The 23698-nt window shown below is 43.4% G+C and overlaps 1 protein-coding gene across 8 annotated transcripts in view; it reads right to left on the bottom strand.

Moving 5' to 3' along the window:
- NTRK3 (neurotrophic receptor tyrosine kinase 3) overlaps positions 1-23698 on the bottom strand; it is a 551343-nt gene that overhangs the window by 7078 nt on the left and 520567 nt on the right. For 6 of the 8 annotated variants that reach the window (XM_047863605.1, XM_047863604.1, XM_047863601.1 and 3 more), the window contains 2 exons: positions 7153-7311; positions 1846-3163 (listed from right to left, as the gene is read on the bottom strand). In XM_047863605.1, the coding sequence (XP_047719561.1) occupies positions 2978-3163; positions 7153-7311 (345 nt within the window). In that variant the 3' untranslated portion in view covers positions 1846-2977. Of the gene's footprint in view, positions 1-1845; positions 3164-7152; positions 7312-12794; positions 12837-23698 lie in introns of those variants that run through there. The other 2 variants (XM_047863610.1, XR_007153153.1) reach the window with 2 other exon arrangements.

The raw sequence follows: 23698 nt of genomic DNA, 5'->3' as shown, positions 1-23698 counted from the left end.
CCCTGCCCACGCAAGGCCCGAGGAGAGCCACCCTGGAGGGCCACCGTCGCATTCCGGGGCGCTACCGTGAACAATGGCACAGTGACTCAGCACTGTGAGAATCTAAACACTTCAGACCCTGAAGGGCCGGAGACGAAGAGGCACCTCTTGTTTCGCAGACAGGAGACTGAGACCCGTAGAGCAAGTCTCAGCCGAGCTTCCCACCACAGGAGGGATAATGTCCCCTGCTTGCTCCCAGGGCCCCGGGTGCCCCTTCAGTGACCACAGTCCTAGTCTTTGCCTCCCTCACCCTCCAGAAAGCTTTTTTTTTCCTTGCCTTTACATAAGTCAACATGTAGACTGTACAAAGAGAGCACGACAAGGGGGTAAGAAAGCCGGGCCTCCCTCTCTGCTGCCCCTTGCTCTGCCCTCACGAGAGGCAGCGGCTTCCAGGGGACATGATGCAGACACATCCCCATGGCCAGCACGAGGGCCTGTACAATCAGACAACTTCCATCTCTTCCAGGGCTCCTGGCTCCCGAAGGAACTGTCTTCTTCCATTAGGCCGTGATGACTCTGCACCCTGAGGTGAAACCCTAGAAGGTTCCTCATTCCCAGTTGCCCAGCAGCTTCCAACTCCTTCCCACACCCCCTCTTCCCAGCCTATCAGTGACCATGAGGTTCTAGAAACACAGCCTGTGAGATGGAAGGCCACACAAGATCTGTTTTGGCAGTAACGGGAGCCTTGGGGCCTCACATCTAACCAGAAGGCCCTTCCCCCTCAAGGCCCCCCCTCCACGCTCACCTCTCTCTTAGTTACCCTGCTCAACACCAGACGGCACAGTTCAGCCAGCATTAGAGGCCCCAGAATAGAGCCACGGCCTCTGGGTGGAAAGACAGGAGGATACCTGCCATAGGAGAGCAAAGGGTTCCTCTGAGGTGGTCGGTCCACCCAGCCCTCCTCCAAAGTCCTTTGGGTTGGGAACCCAGCACAGTGAAAACCCTAAACCAAACTCCGGCTCCCCTCCCAGCCCAGCTGAGCAGCCCCACTGATCCCTGACTTCCAACCGAGGCCTACAGTCTGAGCACAGCTCTTTTCTATTGGAATAAAAACATTTGTGGGTCTAAAAAAAGAAGCAAAACCACACATACAGGATTTGTCCCAAACCCCACAGGGATGCCCGCACTGCAGCTGACCAGGCCACCGGGGGCCGCCGACAGCCCCTCCGGCTGGCAGGGCAGGGTGCGGGTCCGAGCCCCCCACTCCCCGAGGCTCCCACTGGGCAAAGGCCAGTCCACTAGGTAGCTCTGTGCTTGGGGTGAGGTGGAGGGGCCGGCGAGCTGGGAGGGGCCAGGCGGTTGCCCTCCGGAAGCATTTCCTTGTCGTGCATCGGGGAGGCCCGGAGATCTGCCCCCGTGACAGCCCTTGACAGCAGCGGCCAGGACCCCAGCCCACACGCCTCATTCTCTCTCCCTGGTCAGGGCTCAGTCCTCATTAAGATGCCGCGCCTGTGGCCGTGGCCCGCGGCGGACACCTCCCAGAGAAGCCTCGGCCCCTCCCCCCGCCCCCAGCCCACAAAAGCGATTTTTCAGCCCCTGCATTTTCACAGCAGCTCAAAGGCAGATGCATCAATCCTTCCAGGGCCTGGAAACGTGAGGAGAATGCCAAGGGGCCGGTGCAGGTGCCAGATAGATTCTCCCCTGCTGGCTGCTGCCCACGGTACCGCCTCGCTCCCCGATACAAGCGCTGCCCCACGCTCTGGCTACACCTGGCTCGCTTCCCTGGCAGTGAGGTTCACCTGGGACTTGCGAGAGGCCCAGGAAGTGGGGGGCTGGGGACCTGGGCAGGCAGGATGAGAAACAGAGGACACGGAGGGGCACACTTTATAACGACCTACAAGGAACGAAGTCTCCTGCTACCGGAACCCTGCTGCGTCCACATTTGCGGGCAACAGGCGGGACGTTCCCTTCGCCCCCAAACTCCCCGAAAGGCCCGAATGCGGGAGGTGGGGCTGAGGAGTCTTTCCAGCGAGGGAAAGACGAGAGGCAGTGCCTTGCCAGGGAGGGTTCGAATTTCAGCTTCTTCTTCTGTGGCTAAGTCCAGAACGTCCAGTTCTTGAGGTTCAGAGAATAAATGGCACGTCCCTTTCAAATTTAGGAAGGAACGTGAGCGTGGTTTACACCCAAGATGGATGAAGTCCATTGTCATGATGGTTTTGTATCTTGTCGGTTGTTACGTGTTGACTGGTACACGCCCTCACTGACTTCCAAAAGCGTCAGGACTCTACTTTCCAGAATGGACGAATGGGAGAACCGTCTTGAAGCAGAGGAAAGGGGAAGGCGTGGAGGCAACAGTCAGGGGAGACATGAGGCTTTTCCAGAGGCCCCCGGTCCAGTGTTCTTTCCCGCTGCATCCTGAGTGCAGTTGATGGGGTCTGTCCATGCACCTGTGCAGAGCTCGGGGAGGGGGGGCCGGGGAGGGGAAACGCACCTGTGCAGGTAATCGCCTGAACAATTCGCACCCCACCCCAGCTCCTCCTGTCCCCGCAGGAAGACCGTCTCTGTGTCATCAAGGTCTTCGGCTCCGAAAAGCCAGAGCCGAAGAAGCAGGGACCCCAGCTTCCGTCAAAGGGGGTTTCCATTTGTGTTTATAATATTTAAGATTTTCTGAGTTGTTGTTACAGTCTTATGGTTTCTGTGTCAGCAGCTTCTCTCTGTATTAGAGAAGGTATCTCTCTGTCTGTGGATATAGATAGATAGATAGTTAGATATATAAATATATATATGTATATATATATATATATTCGCCAAACTGCCTTACAGGGTTTTTTCTTTCCTTTTTTTTTTTTTCAGTGTTGTATGTGTAGCAGGCACTTGAGTTTATATGAAGATGTTCGCTTCAGTCAGGATGGAAGAAAGGAGTGTGAGGTGACAAGGGAGGATGTGAGGCCAGGAGACAGGAGGCAACAGAGTACGCATCCGTGACCGCCAGCCACCGCTAGCCGAGGATGTCCAGGTAGATGGGGGCGGCTTTCCCCAAAGCGTGAAGGACTTTGTAGATCTCCTTGATGTTCAGCCGCTGCTGGGGTTCCCTCTGCCAGCACCCCAGCATGACGTCGTACACCTCTTTGGGGCACACTCGGGGCCGCTCCAGCACACGACCCTGGGTGATACACTCGATGACCTGAAAAAGTGGAAAGCGGCAGGACGTTACATCCAAAGCCTTGCCGGGGCCCCGCGGCTCACACCCAGCAAAAGCAGCAGGCGACGACCTCACGGAGGGGCTCCAGTGCAGAGCCGGGGTGCCCCCCTGCACGGGCGGCAGGCTGGCTGGAGACAGCCCCGAGTCTCTCCCCTGTCCTGTGCAGGTGGCTGGCTGGCCGCGCCCACCATTGCCCTTTGTGCCCCGCCCCTTGGGTCAGGTCTTCACGGACTCCCCCACATACACTCTCCCCTGTACTTGACTCTTCCTCTCTGGCCCTCAATTTCGTCTGAATGCCACCCTGCGTTCATTGCCACTTAGCAGCAGGGTCTGGCATCTGACCTGTCCCTCCCCTCTTATGAGCCTGAATGACTTTGAAACCCCCTTGAAGGAGCTCTACACCATCTGGCCCCTCCATGCCTCCCTCCCCTTAGCTCCCACTTCCTGGCCAGCTCCCCTCCTGCTCCCGGCCTCTGTGTAGAGCACCTTGCTTATCTCTAAGCCACCTTGCGGGTCCCTTGCTCAGCACGCCCCCACCCCCTGCTCTTTGCACTAACCCGCATATTTGGTTTTTGTGAACATCCTTCACACCAAGACTGCTGCACGATTCACCACTGCCCAGCTGGGTGGCCGGCGCAAGTCAGTTAACCTCACAGGGTCCCAGCACCCTCATCTGGAAGATGGGGATCAAATGTCTGCCTTGACTACCTCCTAAGTGTCGTAAAATGCAAACGAAGCCAAGAGCACGAAGCATGGCAACACGTACTGAATGGGAGGCCTAAGGAGGAGTAGGAAGAAAACAAATAACGTGTGGTGGGACCCACCCCAGCTGGCCACGTGGGGACCATGCCTGTAATTTGAGCTTCATTTCCAATTTCTCAAAGGCACTTCTTCTTTTTTTTTTTTTTTAATGTTTATTTATTTATTTTGAGAGGAAGAGAAAGAGAGCATGAACAGGCAGGGGCAGAGAGAGAGAAGGAGAGAGAGAGAATCTCAGACAGGCTCCACACTGTCAGCACAGAGCCTGACGTGGCGTTTGAACACACGAACGGCGACATCATGATGTGAGCTGAAATCGAGAGGCGGATGCTCAACCGACTGAGCCACCCCGGCGCCCCATCAAAGGCACTTCTTTGCTGACCTCGAATACGTGACGTTTCAAGGTTTCATCTTCCACGACTTGGGTTGGTTTTAACTTCTCCCTAACTCTGGGCAACTTGCCCCAAACTCCACTTTCCTTGTTCGGAGATGGGTTGTAATGATAAAAATACACAGAATCTTCTCTAGCTGAGTGCCTCTAGTGTCTTTGCCCCCGCGACTCTGTGTTCAGTTGGGCAAGACAAGTGCCTTTGTTCTCTTTTGTCTCCCCCTACTGACCCCAACAGGGCCATGTTGTCTCATGTCACTCTGACCCCAGGACAGCCTGTCAAACCTTCACTGTGTCAGCACCTTCCTGGTCCTGTTCACCCCGGGGGTTGGAGCCAGCCCATGAGACTCATTTCTGTGCCAGCCCGATAGGTCTCCAGCTGCTCATATTCTCCCGTTCTTATTAGAGCCTTGTCTCCACACTCCATTACCTTCACCTCCACGGAAAGGGACCCAGCTCAGACTGCAGCAGCTGTTAACGCTACGACCAAAAGTGCTCTGTCGCGTCTTCTGCAGGGTGGGGCTGGCCGGGGTGTCAGCTTCCGTAAAGGAACCCGTGATCAGTAGCTGCCAGCACTTGGCTGCTCTGGAGGGTGGAGTGGGACAGGTGGCTGGAGGCCCTGTCCCACCTTCAAGGCCACTGTCTCACCGAACTGTGTTAGAAATGATCAGAAACGTTGGGGCACCCAGGTGGTTCAGTCGATTAAGCATCTGACCTCAGCTCAGGTCGTGATTTCACAGTTCGTGCATTTAGGCCCCGCGTCGGGCTCTGTGCTGATAGCTCAGAGCCTGGAGCCTGCTTCAGGTTCTATGCCTCTCTCTCTCTCTCTCCCCCTCCCCAACTTGCACATTCTCTCTCTCTCTCCCTCTCTCTCTCTCAAAAATAAATAAACATTTAACAAACATGATCAGAAACACTTTCTTGGCTACTACAAGCCAACTTGGGTATCCAGGGCAGATCTTCTACTGACACCAATAGTCCCTCAACCCAGATCCCCTCTTTACTGGAGCCACCAAACTACATGGAGGCTCTGCTCAGGATGTGTGTGTGCTTCTGTGCGTGCATGTTTGTGCATGTGTGTGCACGTGTGCATGTACACGGGTGGGTATATGCATGCATGCCTGTATCCACGTGCACACGTTTGTGCATGTGTGTGCATATGCGGGTGGGTGTGTGCATGTATGTGCATGCACATGTCTTTACATGTGTATGCACCTGTGCACATATGCAGGTGGGTATGTGCACACATACATGTATGTGTGTGCAAACATGTTTTTACATGTGTATGCACGTGTGCACATATGTGGGTGGGTATATGCATGTGTGTGCATGCACGTTTGTACATGTGTGTGCACATGTGCAATATGCGGGTGGGCATATGCATGCATGCATGTATGTGTGGGCACGCTTGTGGGAACCTTTGTGTTTACCACCAATCCCACAGCCCAAGAAAGCAGCAACAATTTTTGAAAACACTACAACAAATGGGTTTGGATACACTTTCTTTTTTTAAAGGTCATTAAAATGTCTTGTCCTACTTTGGGAAATGTGGTTAAGACTCATTTAGCTTGTGATTGATGAGATACTACAGACTTAAAGAAATGCCTTCTTTTCAGTCTTAGAAACTTACTGGTTAGGGCACAGGTGAACATAGCTTCCCCAAACAAAGATACTTTCTTGAATATTCAGATAAAATCGTAATATTCAAAGGCTCCTGTGGGGGTGCCTGGGTGGCTCAGGAGGTTAAGCGTCCCACTTCAGCTCAGGTCACGATCTCATGGTTTTTGAGATCGAGCCCCACATTGGGCTCTGTGCTGACAGCTCAGAGCCTGGAGCCTGCTTTGGCTTCTGTGTCTCCCTCTTTCTCTGCCTCTCCCCCGCTCAGGCACTCTTTCTCTCAAAAATAAATAAACATCTAAAAAATTAAAAAAAAATAATTGCATTCTCTTATCAGTCTGCTTGGTTGGGAATCCGAGCCCCTTACTGCCCACTAACTGTACTGAGTTCTCCAGGTCAACATGAGTCTGGTCCAGACACAAGTGAGAACCATCCTGACTGGCTCTGGAGCCAGGACTGCTGTGACCATGGCCCAAGCCCTCTCCATGCCACAGAAGCTCCCACCTCTGAGATTCTGGCCAGTCCTCTCCAGAACCCCGAACAGTTCCCTTCCCTCTCCTTGAATCTCGACAGGTATCTGTGGAAAGTACTGAGTTATTACAGCTAACGTGCTCAGAAACGTACCTGGCACTAAATGTTAACCATTGCACAAATCTGATTACCGATATTTTTATTATTACAAATCAAAATTATAAAAACATAGAATGTGTTCATTATTATTATGTTTACTATTATGGGTCCTTTTATTCCTGGAAGTCCACACACGTCGCTCTGTCAAGAACGTGAAATGTGCCTTCCCCACCTACCATGCTGCACCTCCCTGGGATGCCCAAAGCCTTTGGGAATGCAGATAATTTGGGTGTTTCCACAAGATGGCACAATTGAAGAACTCAGAGCTGTTCTTTGTTTTCATTTTCTGTCTTAGTGAAACATGTGTGATGTTTAAGTGTAGCAGGACAAACAGGACCGTGACTCGCATCTCAATTTAAACATCTGATTTCATGCTCTCTTGACAATCATGCCACAATTCCTACAGCTATAATTTTTTTTTCCTACTAAGAAGCTCCCCGCTCTTGCTTCTGCCTACATATGCCCTGCTGGCTCCAAACCCCACCTGATGTTTTGTATACTATGTCTAAGTCCTGGCCTGAGCCATCTCCAATCAGCCTTCACCCAAATCGAGGTTCCCATCTATCCCCTTCTGTACCTCTGTGTTTGAGAGCTGGAACCATGGCTGCTTTCCGTAGGTGAAGATCTCCCACAGGATCACCCCAAAGCTCCACACATCGCTCTCCGTAGTGAACTTCCGGTACATGATGCTTTCAGGGGGCATCCAACGGATGGGGAGCATGGTGTGTCCTCCCACCTAAAAGGGGTCAAGACAGAGGGACACACAGAGTGACCAGATGACCCGAGTCGGTCATGCCTGTCTGCACTCTTTATATGTAGATGTGCTCTCCATGCCTCTTATTCTAAGATAGCCACACCTTGATGCAACTTGTCTCAGAGGCCCAGTGGGGGCACTGACATCCAAGATCTATACACTGGAGGCAGCTGGAGTAGCAACTAGAGATAACCCCTAAGGGAAAGTGGGTTCCTTGACACAGAGCGTAAAGAAAGACCCCAAGGTGATTCGGGGTGGGAGAGGTTTTAGAATCTGGTACTAGAGCGAACCTAACCTTGAAAGGAGGTCCACGGGAAGTCAGCAGAGTCACTGAGGGAGGCCGTCAAGTACAGGAGTATTTAGGCAGCAGGTTAAACTCCTTGGGCATGGCGGTTAAAGCACAACATTATTCATGTGCATCTAACCTGCAGAACTATGACTTTACCTCCTACCTGATGATCCTGTATTTCTCATCGCAACTTAAGACTCAGTGTTTCAAGTGAAGGGGACAGGGAAGTTCCAAATGTGTGGAAGCCACTTGCTAATAAGAAATCAGGTGGACTGAAAGAGAATTTATGACAGTTCTTAGTGACATCTCAAAGTCCAGTAAGAAAAGTGTCTTTTAAAATCTAAGGGAGGGTGCCTGGGCAGCTCAGATGGTTAAGCGTCTGACTCTTCATTTCGGCTCAGGTCATGATCTCACGGTTCATGAGACTGGGCCCCACACTGGGCTCTGCACTGTCAGTGAAGAGCCTGCTTGGGATTCTCTCCCTTTCTCTCAGTCCCTCTCCCACTAGCACACTAGCATACCACATGTGCCTGCACTTTCCCTCTCTCCCTCCCTCTCTCTCTCTCTCAAAAATAAATAAACATTTTAAATAGCCTAAGAAGACCCACCCGTGGGTCTACAGATTTGACAGTCAAGGACAAGAGGAAGTGACTGACATTCAGGGTACCCTTTCCTGAGAAAACATTAGGGAAATCCTCATGGACCAGCAGGCTAGATGTACGGTGTAAGTATAAGACAATCCACAGCTTGTTTTAGAACTCAGGAACTAACTGTATCCTTAGTAAATACAACATCAGAAACGGGGACTTTTGGCTAATGCATAGAATTTGTTGTTAGAAAAGTGCTTGCCATTGATAGAAAGAGCTCTCTATAAATGTCCCGATGAACTATTAATCAGAATTTCTTGTTCTTACAGTGGGCCAGTTGGAGGTATAACAATAATGGACATTTAGGAAAGAATGACTTATTGGAAAATGGGCACTCGTATGTCTAAAGAGGAAAATGATGTTTGCCTTATCTACTTGAAATATTTTAGAAGATAAATGATTATAAGGATTTGCAGGCACTATTTTCAACCTGGGATTTTATAACCAAGATAGCTCTGTGTCATGTGTAAAGACAAACGAGGGTGTTTCTTTCAGACAAGAAAAGACTCAGAAAGTTGATCCCTCTTGGTTTTTCAGAAAATAAAGATGAGAAAATTAATTGAGGATTATTCCAGAAAAACAGGGGGAAAATAATCTAAACTAGACAATGACTTGGAACATAACAAATACAGTACAGCAAATAAGTCACACACACAAAAAATGCAATTTAAATCTAAATAATGCTTGGGGAGCCTGGGTGGCTCAGATGGTTGAGCATCAGACTCTTGATTTCACCCCAGGTCATGATCCCAGGGGTCGTGGGATCCAGGCCCGTGTCAGGAGACTGCTTGAGATTCTCTCACTCTCTCTCTCTGTCTCTCTCTCTCTCTCTCTCTCTCCGTCTCCCTCTGCCCCATCCCTGCTCTCATTGTCTCTCACTTTCTAAAATTAAAAACAAAAATCTAAATAATGGTTGCTAATCTGATAGTAAAATGTAATATAATGACTAATAAAGTCTTCTAGTAAAATAGAGACATAAAGTAAATAATAATACTAATCATGCTAAGAGTACTACCATTGCTACCATTAACAGTACTTATCTGGAATGAAATCTCCAGATAATTTCACATAAGTACACAGAAGAGTAGGAAGATAAATCATTAAAGCCTGACAAAGGCTTTGTCTTTTTGGGAGGGAAAGGGAGCAGGTAGACAGTCATCAATTGTTGATTACAACGGTTTCAATTTAAATTTCCTTGCTAAAATTTTTAAGTGGCTCTTAGAAGAATAGAAATAGTACATACAGCTTTCAAACCAGTTGTTAGAAAAAAGAACCAAAAATCTCTGGCCGATACCAAAAAGGCTACAAAAAAGAGGAATGGGATAATGATGTGGCACAAAATGAAAAAGAAGTTTAAATAATACCGCTATAGACACTAAATACAAAAGGGTTGCACTGCCTCTTAAATAAGAGAAAAATTATGTTGAAAAATCAAGATGTGTGTTATTTAGAAAAGACATACATAGAAGAAAGTAACAGAAAATATTAGAAATGAAAGAATGCAAAAATACAGTAAAAAGAAAAAAGGAATATATATTAAATATGCTAATATTAAAATATAATATAAAATATATTAAATCTATACACACAATATATTATTAAATGTAAAATATTGAATATTAAATATACAATATTTAAATGTAAAATATTGAAAATTAGACATGTGTGGGAAAAAATTTAGAATGCCAAGAATTAAATAAAGAGAAAGTAGTTTATATCATCTTTCAAGATGGCAAAATTCACCATTATGATAATTATGACTTATTAGGCTCCAAGTAACATAGCAACAAAAATGTACAAAGAGTAAAAATAGGATATAAGCAAAAGGAAGCTGACAAAACTACCATTATAATGGAAAATCAAAACACTTCTTTCACAAATAGATCAAGAGGACGAGATAAATGAAGATACGTTTAAAAATGCAGATGAGTATGTTAACTAACTAAAATTTAAATTAAAAAATGGAGATGAGTTTTAATTGATAGATATGACTATTATGATTGTCTTTCTGCCTCCCTAAAAAAGCTGGAATATTATTTTCAATTATCTGAAACAATTTATAAAACCAATCACATATTATACCTCAAAAGAAATCTGAAATTCCAAAAGAAAAAACACAGTACATAAGAAACAATACACATTAAAAAAATGGGGTGCCTGGATGGCTCATTCAGTTAAGCATCCAACTCTTGATTTCAGTTCAGGTCATAATCTCATGGTTCGTGGGTTCAAGTCCCACATCTGGCTCTGTGCTGACAGCAGGGAGCCTGCATGGGATTCTCTGCCCCTCCCCTGCTCTCTCTTTCTCTCGCTCTCAAAAATAAAGAAATATATGTTAGGGGCGCCTGGCTGGCTCAGTTGGTTAGGCATCCGACTTCAGCTCAGGTCACGATCTCATGGTTTGTGAGTTCAAGCCCCGCATCCGGCTCTGTGCTGACAGCTCGGAGCCTGGAGCCTGCTTCAGATTCTGTGTCTCCCTCTCTCTCTGCCCCTCCCCTGCTCATGCTCTGTCTCTCTCTGTCTCAAAAATAAATAAAACATTTTTACAAATTAAGAAAAAAAGAAATATATATTTTAAAAAAAAGAAACATTTTCTGTACCAAATAGGAATTAACAACAAAAGAATAACTTTTTAAAAAGTTTCTCTTTGGGCAATTAAAAAACAATTTGATAATGGAATAACTGAAAATTAAATGTAAAATTATTTATTATGATAACAATTAAGTGTGTGTTCATTGAAGCCTATGAAATATAGCTCAAGTAATTTTTAAAAAATACAGCATTTAAGCACTTATTTTTAAAATAGTTAAAAATATAATTAAATTAAAATTTAAAATGTGATTCCACAACAAAAGTAGTAAAGACCTACATGATCATAGAAAGCAAGAGGAAATAAATAACAAAGATAAAATGAGGAATTGTATAAAAGAAGGCAAAGTACAACAATAACCAAAAGGGGGAAAAATGTAAAAAGGAGACTATATCTTTACAATTAATTGCTAGTTCTGTCAAAATAATATAAACCTTTGGCAAGGTTAATAAGAGCTATAGAGAAGACAAATGTAAAATGTTAAAAATCTTACAAGAAATTTGGAAATATAGATGCCATAATTGAGTTTCTAGAAAAGGTTAGTGAAAAAAAAAAAGAAAAGTAGAGAATCTAAACACAAAACAATTACAATTATAGTAAAAATTCTATGCAGTAAAAATGTACAAGGACCAAGTGGTTTTTTGGGGTAAGTTCTAAAATTTTTTATCCTATTTATACTTTTCCAAAGAAAAAAATAAAAAATAAAAAAGTAGAAACTTTCCCAGTTCATTTTCTGTAACTTGAATATTCCTGATGATAAAATCAATCAGTCAAACATAGCATACAGCCTTAAATATATGAATACAGACATAGATATTTTATCTATATATGTGTAAAGTTATGTTATAAATATAGCCTCCAAATATGAATAATGTTATATTGAATCAGCAAGATATTACAAGAATTCCATATTATAACTCAATAAGATTTATAATAGAAATGCAAGGATGCCTTAGTCTTAAGAAGTCTACTGTTTAATCACTAAATTAAAAGATAAAAGAAAAGCCATAATTTCAAAAGATGCCAAAAATTTCCAACACATTTACCTGATTAAATGTCCAAATTCATTAGTAATAGAAGGTAACTTCCTTTATTTAACTTACTAAATATTATATGTACTAATAAAACTTTAGAAGCATACAAAGTATCTTCTGTCACTAATTTTATGCAATACTATTCGGGTGGTCCCAGCCAATGCAATAAAGCAAGAAAAAAAGCAAGGCAGAAACACTGAAGAGTCAAAGCTGCCAATGCATGCGTATGGTAAGATTATTCAAGGCATTTAATTAAAAAGCAATTCGAATCATTACATGATTTCGTAAGCTACCCATTTACAAAATGAACCTACCAAAATCAAACTACCCTCATATACCCGTAGTAATAAATTTAATAGAAAATAAGTTGCTTAATAGCACAAAAAAGCTTAATTCCCAGGCATAAACCTAACCAGAAAATGTACAAAGTCTACTTAAAGAAAAGTACTGAAAAACATAAAAGAAGATCTGAAATGTGGAAAGACATGTCATTTCCTTGAATAGGAAGACAATATCATAAATCTCTCATTCCTACCTCAAATTAGTCTGCAAATTCAACACAATCTAAATGAAAACCCCCAATGGAATGATGTATGGAAATTGACAGGATGATACCAAAATTTGTCTAGAAGAATAAATACTTGATAAAAGCTAAAATACACTTGAAATAGAACAACAAGGGAGATTTACTCTATCGGATTGCAAAACATATTATCAAACTACAGGAATGAACACACGGTGTTATTAGCATAGAAATAGACAAATTTCATTGATCAATGGAACAAAACAGGGTCCAGAAGCAGACCCATGTATAATATTGGAATTTAATATATGAAATGATGGGTTAGTAGTCAAAGTGTTGGGACAATGAACTATTCATTTGAAAAGTACACTTAGATACCTACCTCACACCATATACAAAAATCATTTCCAGATGGATTAAAGAGCTAAACATAAAAACAAAACAATAATAATATTAGAAGAAAACTTAGAAAAGTATCTACAACTCAGGAGAAGAAGCCCTTCCTAAATATGACACATGTTCAAGAAGCCATAAAAAATAAGATTTAGTGATACAACTTATAAAAACCAAACACTTTTTCATGGCAAAATACAAAATAAGCATAGTTAAAAGACAAATGACAGAGAAAATATTCACAATATATGTAACAAAGGATTAAAATTCATATATTATAAAGTGTTCCTTTAAATTAGTTTTAAAACAGCAACCTGACCAAAAAAAAAAAAAATGAGCAAAGGATAAGGGCAGATGGTCCACAAAAGGGTTACAAATGAGCACAGACATATGAAGAGATGTTAATTAAAACAATAAAGAGACACACTTTTGAATGTTATATGGGAAAAATTGAAAAGATTGAAACTATCTAGTGCTTGAAAAGGTACGAGGATAGAGTTATTCTCAAGGGTCACTGCTAAGACTTGGTGCAGCCTTGTCCGCAGGCAGCTTGGCAGAATCTGTCTACACTACAGATGTTGAGTGGCTTTTAAGGCAGTAATTTCACCTCTAAGGAGCCTTAGAAAAATACTTGGTCCTATAAGCAAAAACTATTGGTTGAAGGGGATTTTTATTTCATCGTTTTTAAGGGCAACAATTTGCCCATCATTGTACATAGATATGTAGTGGTTAAAAGGAACATAGGAGAGTATGTGCAGTGATGTGTAAACAAGTCTAGGATACATTAAAGGAAAACACAAGACTATATATATATATATATATATATATATATATATATATATATATACATATATATGTATATATATATATTAGCATTCTTATTTATGTAAAAATGTGTCATACATAAGCAAGTACATTAAAAGGGGATAATGTGTAAGTCTGTAAATGCATAGAAAATGATCCAGAAATACAGTCTAGAGAAGGAAGCGAGAGTGAGCACTGACCAAAGAGAAATCCCACTTTTTCACTATATGTATTTCTATACTGCTTGTAATTTGATCACAATCATGTATCCCATTTGAAATGTTTAAAAATAATAAAAGGAAAAACTAAACACCTGAATGAAGGAAAACCAGTAGACCTAATTTACATAAGTTCTGATTCAAAAGGTGGGTTTTTTTTAATGTTTTTTAACATTTATTCGTTTTTGAAAGATAGAGAGACGCAGTGCAAGCAGGGGAGGGGCAGAGAGAGAAGGAAACACAGAATCTGAAGCAGGCTCCAGGCTCCGAGCCGTCAGCACAGAGCGTGACGCGGGACTCGAACCCATGAACCATGAGATCATGACCTAAGCTGAAGTCGGATGCTCAACTGACTGAGCCACCCAGGTGCCCCTAGAAGGTGATGTTCTTTTAAAGAAAAATTATGTCTGCGATAGAATCTTGTGGAATGGTTTATTTTACCTGGTTTCTTGATGGAAAAAAAAAAGTCAGGAATACAGAAACATCCCTTTTGATGCAAATTTTTAAGTAATGGATTCCTTCAAATTGATGCTGATTGTTTGCTTCATTTAATGATTTTATACACAATCCAGAAGAGGTGTTCCAGACTGAAATCTCCCAATTTACAAACAGGGAGGAATTCAAGTGTGCTGATGTAAACTCTGATGAGCTTAAGTGTTTGGGAATAAAAGTATTAGAAGAGTATTAATTGGCTGCAGGGACTTCACGAAGAAAAATTGTATCAAGATTTTTACCACCAACGTGAGAGAAATTTATAAGGCATTCCTCTGGAAGTGAACTAAAATATTTCAAGAGGCCAGTAACATAACAAAAAGAGCAATAAATTGGAAGTCAGAAGCCCTGGGTTGTGATGTGACCTTAGACAAGCACTCAACCTCTGAGTTTCAACGTCCTCATCTTCAACACAGGAGTGAAACATCCCCTGCTTCCAGTGAGATCATGTATGTAAAAACCCGCCGAGTATCATTAAATCCAAAAGTATACACATAAAGTGCAATGATTGTTCACTGTGTGTGTCCTTACATGCTTGAGAACAGCATAACAAACCTAATTTCCTGGTTTCGATATTCCCCATAAAGATTTACCTGGCCGATACTGATTTTTCCCCCAGGACTATCTACATCCTTCTCCCATGCTGGAGAAATCTAGTCTGGGAAAGGTAGTGGTTAAATCCTTCGCTGATGAAAAAATAATTAAAAAATATATATTTATATTTATTCATAAATATATATGAATATAAATATGATATAGATATATATTTATATTTATTCACAGGGGTGCCTGGGTGGCTCAGTCAGTCTGACTTTTGGTTTCAGCTCAGATCATGATCTCAGTTTCACGAGTTCAAGCCCCACATAGGACTCTATGCTGGCAGCCTGGAGTCTGCTTGGGAGTTTCTCTCTCCCTCTCTCTCTCTGCCCTTCCCCAACTCACGCTGTCTCTCTCTCAAAATAAATACACAAACTTAAAAAAGCTGACAAGTATTCCCATGGTAAAACCTATCCCGACAAGCGATAGGCTGAAATAATAATCTTCATATCAGTAATATCAATTAATACACACTGAGTACCAGCCATTCATCCCTCATTTAATCCTCTCTCCCTTCCTATATGATAGAATTCCCTATTCCTCCCTTTTCACAGATGAAGATAATATAACTTGCCTAGGCACTGCCTGAGAAATACTAGCTAATGATCCAAGCTATCAGATACATTAAAGATCTGAAGGCTGAGCTTTGAAACGGGAAACGTACAGGAATAAGGCAAAGATTCCAAGAACTGATTCTAGAAAGAAAATATGTACTTAGAGATATTTGGATTATACTACCTTAGAGGACATTTCCACCACCTACATTATCATGGATTCCCATGTTGCCAGCCTGATCATCTGTAACGTCCTCTTTCACCCGAGGGTACAAGCAGGCACTGAAGATTACTTACTGCCCGGACCCATGATTTCATTAGGGGCTACAAAAGCGTGGAGTTCTAGCATTCCCTCTGCATGTATCAGCTGGGCATCTTCTATAAATAAAAAAGCTCCCTCATTAACTATTTGGTTATACTGATAACACTTCGTTTAGGAAATGTTCAGTTCTTTCCCTTTATTTATCAGCACTCAGAATAATGAATTCGTTCCCTAGCATCCTCCAAAGGTGACCAACAAGAGGTTTGGCTTGATTCTGGGAAGCATGAAATTCGACTCATGTTGGGGGGGGTGTGGCTGTAAGTGTGTCGACGGGGGTGTCTTTTAACCCGATGAAGAGTCTCAGTTTATTATGATTGCTCTTTTTGATGCTTACTGTTCCATCTTTGGCCAGTGGCAGCCTCTTAATGTTGGTGCCTCTCGCATACCCCGGGGCCTTGCTTCTGACATTAAATACTATTGGAGGCTCCGGGCGTCTGGGTGGCTCAGTCGGTTGAGCGTCCGCTTCAGCTCAGGTCATGATCTCACGGTTCGTGGGTTCGAGCCCCCGCATCGGACTCTGTGCTGACATCTCAGAGCCTGGAGCCTGCTATGAATTCTGTGTCTCCCTCTCTCTGCCCCTGCCCTGCTCACACTCGGTCTCTCTCTCTCTCAAAAATAAATCAACATCAAAATTTTTAAAGAAAATATTGTAGGCTCATATTGTACATTTGCTGCCCCAGCCCTAGAATAAGCCATTTCTCCAAGAATCCCTGGATTCTTCTGGCGGACAATGGAATTTACAGACTACACTATGGACGCCAGGAGTGTGGTCATTGCTATTGGGTTGAGTTGCTCATTATTTCTAGGTGTCTATATTGGAAGTCGCTAGAAAAAAACTTTTCTATTAAAAGAAAATGCGTCATGAGTTCATATTGATTTTTCCAACTCAAATTTAGGATTACAGAGCTTTTATTTAACCTTTTCGATTTTATATCTATATTTTTTCTTATGCTGAAAATCTTGATTCCTATGTCAGTAATATTATTTATTTGCTTTATCCTAATACATGTTCATATATAAAATACATGTAACATACTTAATGCAGTTAGGTTTGTTTGTTTCACTTTGCTTTGTACTTTTAAGAATTGCTTTAATCCTTAAAATGTAAATGTTTATAATGATGGTTTCAAGGTCAAAACCAATAAACAAGGTAAATGAAATTTGAGTCTAATACCTCTCTATTCTCTCTCCCCATTCTGATCTCCTCTTTCCTATAGGTAACAACATCTTGTTTGCTTTTAGTTCATTCTTCTTTTAACATCAGAAAATACATATTACATCCATTTTCCATTTTCCTCACTCTCTTAGATACTCACTCTCAAAGTACCTGTTGTGTACTTTGCTTTTTTGTTTTGTTTTTGTTTGTTTGTTTGTTTGTTTGTTGCTGGGATTCCCTTGTTCCTTTTCTAGCTATGTAAGACTCCTCCTAGCATGACCATGCCACAGTCAGTCCCCTATAGATAGGACTTGGGTTTTTCCACCTTTTTGTTAGTGTCAATAGGGAAGTGCACATTTTACATATATCTTGGGTGACTGTTCCCCCCACTAAAGAAGAACAGTCTAGAATTCCCATTCAGTGTAACAGGTGGTTTCATCCAGGATCCACATGATTTTGGAGACAAGTAAAGTTTTTCCAGTGGGTACCCAGGCAAGAATCATTTTGAAGGATTCTGCAGATCCTAAACTCCCATATGGATTTTTTCTAACATTGACTGAGAAGCCTCTGTGGCCCAGCAAACCCTTTTCCCAATTGTGCACACACACACGCACACACGCACACACCTGCCACTCTCCAAAGGAAACACCAATCTCTCACTCGTTCTAAATCTCAGGGGAGAAAACCTACAGAGTACAAACAAATAAACGCTATGAAATATTGGTACAGGTGCTGAAAATGAATGTCTCTAGTGGCTGGAAAATAAATCCTTTTGCACATCGAGTAGTTTCCAATTCTTTTCAAACAATTGAAGACGGACAGACCTAAAAGAATTATGAGCTAAGGGGAGATTTAAAAGAAATTTTGATAAGAGACCAATATGAGATTTTAGGCAAATAGCCAGATAATAGTTCAAAGAATTGAGTCACATTACAATAACAAAACTCCTTCCTTTTTCTCTATTTGTTTACTGTAAATAACATTTCTCAGTTCTTATATTGACATATATAAAAAACAGAAGTAGAATTGATCCTGAACCTTCCTTACTTTAGCAATAAATAATATGCATTATAGGCTACTGGAAAAATGTAAGAGATGCATTTCCAAGAATATTATACTTCTTATCTTTCATATTCATCAAAGTTGTGATATATGTACATTATTTCGATCTGCTGCCTACTTCCGTGTATTGCTAATAATTGTAATGATAACTCAATCCAAAAACTCTTAATATCTAGAAACTAATGGTTATTGGACATTAAAAATTAAATTTAAAACTTCATACATATTTTCGTCACACTAAATTATGACAGAGTGGCCAATAAAAGGCTTTCGTGCATAAAAATATAACACATAAGGATAAAATCTGGTAGGGTAACTGGGATGAAAACATAAATTCAGGAAGAAAAAGGAGCCATGTAAAACTGACTGCTTATGCACTTGTTCGTGTGTTTAATAGATAATGTGTCAAATTGCTCTGGTATTTAAAGTTCATTAGATACATTACAGGAGTGATGTATTTTTTTCAATGTCAATATTTACAATATTCTGGAAATGGCATCCTTCGCAACTATTTAAAATCATGTTGCAGATTTTATATAGCAACTTAAAACGTGCAGGGGGAGTGCACAGGTGACTTTTCAAGATTCTTTTAGGGACATCAAATCTGAAGACCACAGGTCTAGAGACTGAGCCTCTAGTGATACGACATTTGAAGTCTTGTCTCTGATTCAATCTGATCTTTCCTCAAGTCGCTATCCCACCCACCCCGGCCAGCAGTGTAAGGGGAGGGAATGCAAAAGTGTGTAACAAGAGCAGCACCTCACCTCCAGCTGGGGGGCTGCCTAAAAGCCCCAGCCCCACTTCTTTAAGTCCTTGGCCCTCATTCCCCACCCTGCCTGGGGGCCAGGAGTAGCCGGACTGAAAGTGTGGAAAGCGGATAGGATAGAGACTCTCAGACTCCAGTTCCCCTGAGGACAGGATGCACCCCCCCCCCCAACACACACACACGTAGTCTCCTGCTAGTCTCCTGTCGTTCACCTCTCCCATCATCCTGCTCTTTTCCAGAGAGAGACACCCACTCCCCTGCGGTCAGAGGGATCCCACTGCTCTGGGTTAAAGAGGAACTCAGCTGAGCCCTGGAAGGTCCCCAGGTCTCTGCATCCAATTACACAGAAAAGGAGGCCACTGGTGGGTTGCAAAGACCACAGAGAAGCCCGCTTCTCTCCTAGAAGTTCAAAACGTCTATGCTCACACAACTCTGACAAGCTATAAAGGAGACAAAGTGACCCATATATTCCCGATAAAGAAACCACGACCCAGCAAAGGTGAGCAAACACAGATTCACAGGGCACGATATTTCTGGAACGAATGGAAGGATTCAAGCTTCCTCCATAATCACTAATCTGAATGGGCCAAGTCAAGATCTGTCAAAGCCCATCAGAAGCACAGCGTCCTTCTGAACAGCTGTAAAGCCTTCGCGATGCGCGTTAATGGCAAAATAGCTTCATCATAAAGACTGCCATTCATCGTGGGTGTCATTATTTTTTAACTTAGTCAACTTTATTTTTCTTGACTGCGTGTCTCAGCACGTAAAAGAATCTCCACGTGATCTAAGCGCAACAAAAGGCTTAGCATACGCGTTCTCCATCCGCTGGAAGTTCTCCTAGTTTCCCATCTGCCTCAGTGGCTCTGCCTCTTACCCCTTGTTCTGCGTGTCAAGCGAATCATCAGCCAAGGCTGGCAGTCACCTTGAACACGCTTCCAGCAGCCACTACTACAATCTTTGGAATCATTGCCACTCCTGTTCCAGAGGGCCTGGGGTTTTCACACACCTAGGCCGCACACCAGTATTAGCTACATCCAGCATACGTATACATACACCCATACATCCAGAAGGCAGGTGTGTACATGAACATAGGTGTGTGTCAATACACACGCAGGCGGGTACAGTCATAGACACAAACACAGGCCTGTTGACCGTGCCCTGATCACACAAAGCTGGTGAAACCTCCCTTCGACGCCTCCTGAAACCAATGGCCTAAATGTAAAAAGAAAGGCTCCATGTCCTCTTCACATGTATCTTGTCTCCCAGACAGCCAAAATAAGCGGTTTCACTCTAAATCACTCGATGAACTCTGCCGGGAGCTTCAAAACTTCAAAATAACACGACTGTCTTTCCAGGCATTAATGCTTCTCACCACCAGCTCCTCCCTCCCCCCTCCCCCCCCCACCCCTCAACAGCTGGGCTATCTTAATAGCTCCCTCCCCACAGATGTGGTAGGGCCACCAAAGCCTTAGAAATGTCATTCTGCCCTTCCAGAATGTCCCCTGTCTGCCCACCCTCCTCCTGTCCCTGATCCCCTCTCCCCTTTTTTCCCCACGTGGCTATTTTGAATCACAGATACTGTATTTTCAACCAGTTCTTCACCCCTCGGCCCAGCCCCATCTGCACATTCCCCAATCATGCCACTTTGGTGTGAAAGCCTGTATTCCTTCCAGGATGCTCTCTGGGGGACAGCCCTACCCTGTAACTTCACCCACTCCATCTCCCCAAATCCGACACTCATCAGAATCCAGAACTCCAAAGGAGAGTCCGTGCTAGGGCTGTAGCTCGGGAACATACAAAGCTGGAAAAGGGCTTGGAAATTACTTAGCCTGCCCCCAAGGCATGAAAACCTTGGCTGGAAGAGAGGTAGTGACTCGCCCAAGGTCACTAAAAAGAGTAAATGAAATGGAGGTCCCAGAGAGTGCTGTTCTTGTTTTCGAGGTAAACGTGTTCCTGGAGAAAAGCATATATTAATTAAGACATGCAAATCAAAAATACACGGATATGAAGTTTACATTTCAGTTCTATAGCTTCCTGCTTTCCATCCTGATGTGCTTAAGCTTTGGGTCACTAAGCACTCTGTTTCCCCAGTGGTGTGGGCAGTGCCTTAGGGATGTATCCATTTGTATAGTCATCTGATTTAAATTGACGGTATGTGTGTGCGCTGTCACAAATGCACGTCTGTCCGTGGCGTCACCCGAGTTATGGATATTCCATGGTGAAACATTTACATAAGAGATTGAGATTTTCTATAGTGACATCAGACTTCGGACTTCATGCAGCAGGCTTGTTTGCCTTCATTTTGCCTCCCCTCCTCTTCCTGATACAGTAGAACATGCTATTACCTCGCTTCCTATAGACACAAACTGAAGACCTCAGCCCTGGGTCTAGGAGGTAGTTGGAATTCTCTGGAGGGAAGGTACAGAGAAAACTCACAAAGACATCATTATAGGACGGCTCCCTCTGAGCAGGGCTTTGTGACAGTTTATGCAAAAAGCATCCATTTAGCAGAATCTCAGTGGAATGGCTGTTTCAGACTGAGCCGCTAGCCCCAGGATTAGGAAAAACCCTCAGAGTCTTCCAAAAATACAAGGAGTTTAAGAGCCAAGCTGTTTAGCAGTGTGAGCCTAGAGGATAAATAGGCCCATTGTGATTCTCCCCAAGTCTCTTACCTAGAGTTGTGTCTGCCAGAAGCAAGTTCTCAGATGGAAGTCCCCGGAACACATACCTTCTATAACTTCCCCTTTTGTTTTCCCCTTTCTAAATCCTGTCTAAATGCTGGCACTCAGTCAGAGACCTCACTGTCCTTTATTGCCCCCAAGCAATATATTTTTTTATGGAGCAGTCGGTGCGAGTCCAAAGATGTAGGTTGAAAAATAACTTGGCCCTTATTTTCTTTTACAGATGCCTAGACGTGGAGCCTCCTGGCTGCTCTCAAATCTTCCAGTGGAAACAAACCATAGACACGTTGTGAAAAGAGCTCAATTCACTGAACAAAGCTGGAGGTCTCACTTCGGCTCAGATGCATGGATCACACTGGATCTAGACTGATCCATTCAAACCCCAAGTGCTTGCTACATGTTCATAGGTAAAGGAAAATAGGAAATTAGAGCCTTCTTGTGATAAATCTAGAGTTTTAATTTACCCTGTTCAGCACAGGCTGCACTACCAAGGTTTTGATTTAGACTCAGATTTATTTAGCAAACATAAAATCACTTCCAGGTAAGACCAGAATATTCAATATTCAATGCCAGAAAAAAAAAATCTAAAAAATATGATAACTGATATTGAAAATGTGCATATAGGATAAGGAAACAGATGATCCGAAGGGACAAAGGGGATAATGTATAAATAACTTAGCTGATGCCTCTGACTCGCTAAGCAACCTTAGGGAACTTATTTAATCCCTGGAAGACTCACCTTTCTTAAATGTAAAATAACAAACTATATAGAACATGTACAGAAATTAAATGAGATATTAAATGAAACAAGCATGCAGTTTTTCTGTACACATGCACATATGTATTACTTTTAACCTAAACCTTCCTTTTTAAAAAAAAAATGTTTATTTTTTTTTTTTGAGAGAGAGCACCAGCAGGGAAGGGGCAGAGAGAGAGGGAGACACAGAATCCAGAGCAGGCTCCAGGTTCTGAACTGTCAGCACAGAGCCCAATGCAGGGTTCGAACACACAAACTGCGAGGTCATGACCCGAGCCGAAGCCGGTGCTCAATGGACTGAGACACCCAGGCACCACTAACCCAGACCTTCCTTGAAAGATGCTAATTTCTCAGTGCTTATGGCTATTGTATAGCACTTCCCTCTATTCCAGAAACTTGGACATTCTGCCCAGGGGCCCTTACGACAATGAGACACCACTCCTGGACTATGGATAAGGAAATTGGCTCAGGAATGGAGTGTCAGAAAGTCCATGGTAGGCAGAGGCCAAGCTAAAGGTTAATTCTTCTCATTATGGGTTTTGCGGGTTCGAGACAATTCCACCTGCAAGTGCTGGGAACACATTTCCAGGATCGGGGGGGGGGGGGGGCTGCCAACCTAGATCCTCGGAATACTTAGCTGTCCACAAAAGCAGGGAAAACCCAAGAAGAGCAGCTAACGCTAGTCTCAGAGTGGACAAGACTGGGCAGGTTAGAATATTCTATGGCCGGAGCTCAACGACTGTGTTTCTCCTATGTGTGATGCCTCATGGCAGGAAAAAGAAGGAAAACTAAGATGATTTGAATTTAAAAAGGCAAAGAATGAGACAGGATCTTTTTCCTCAAACGGCATACTGAGCTGCAAACTGTCTTCTCCAGCCAACTTCTCAGCGACGTTAGTGACAATAAAATACTTCCGATCGATTGGATACCCGTCAGCCTTAAGATGACGCACTGAATTCTTCGACCCTGGTTCTGGTTCTATGACATCATCTTCTGACCCTGCGCCTTCCCTCCGAGTGCGGTGGTGAACACAGCTGACGTGTGCCAATGGCACTATGAGAGAAAGACCCTTTCGAATAAGTGACAAAATATTCTCCCGTGCTAGCCAGTGAGGTCTCATCTCTAAATTAGCCCAGGCGGGGTGCCCACCTCTTAGCTCCAGATGAGAAGCTAGACTGGTTGGCTTGCTTAATTGAAAACTTTTTGTTTCTGACTCCAAGATTCCAGCAGCCTGGCACACTGACCTGCCGTTTGGAAAGGCGGTCATACAGACGGCGTGCTTAGATCACGGGAGGACGCGCCTGCACAACCACGGCTGGGGCCCCAAGTCAGCTGCCCGAGAAGCAGACAGCTTAAACCAGCCTCCATTTGCTGCTCTTGATTTCCATTTACCTCTGAGAGAATCTGTGTGGACCAGAGACTGTGCCTAAAGCCTAGTTAGCAGGGTAAAACAACTCTTGACCAGCATTAACATGTAGCATTAC

This window comes from Prionailurus viverrinus, chromosome B3, assembly GCF_022837055.1.
Source record: "Prionailurus viverrinus isolate Anna chromosome B3, UM_Priviv_1.0, whole genome shotgun sequence".
Taxonomy (NCBI): Eukaryota; Metazoa; Chordata; class Mammalia; order Carnivora; family Felidae; genus Prionailurus; species Prionailurus viverrinus.
This window is presented reverse-complemented; position numbering and strand designations above follow the sequence as displayed.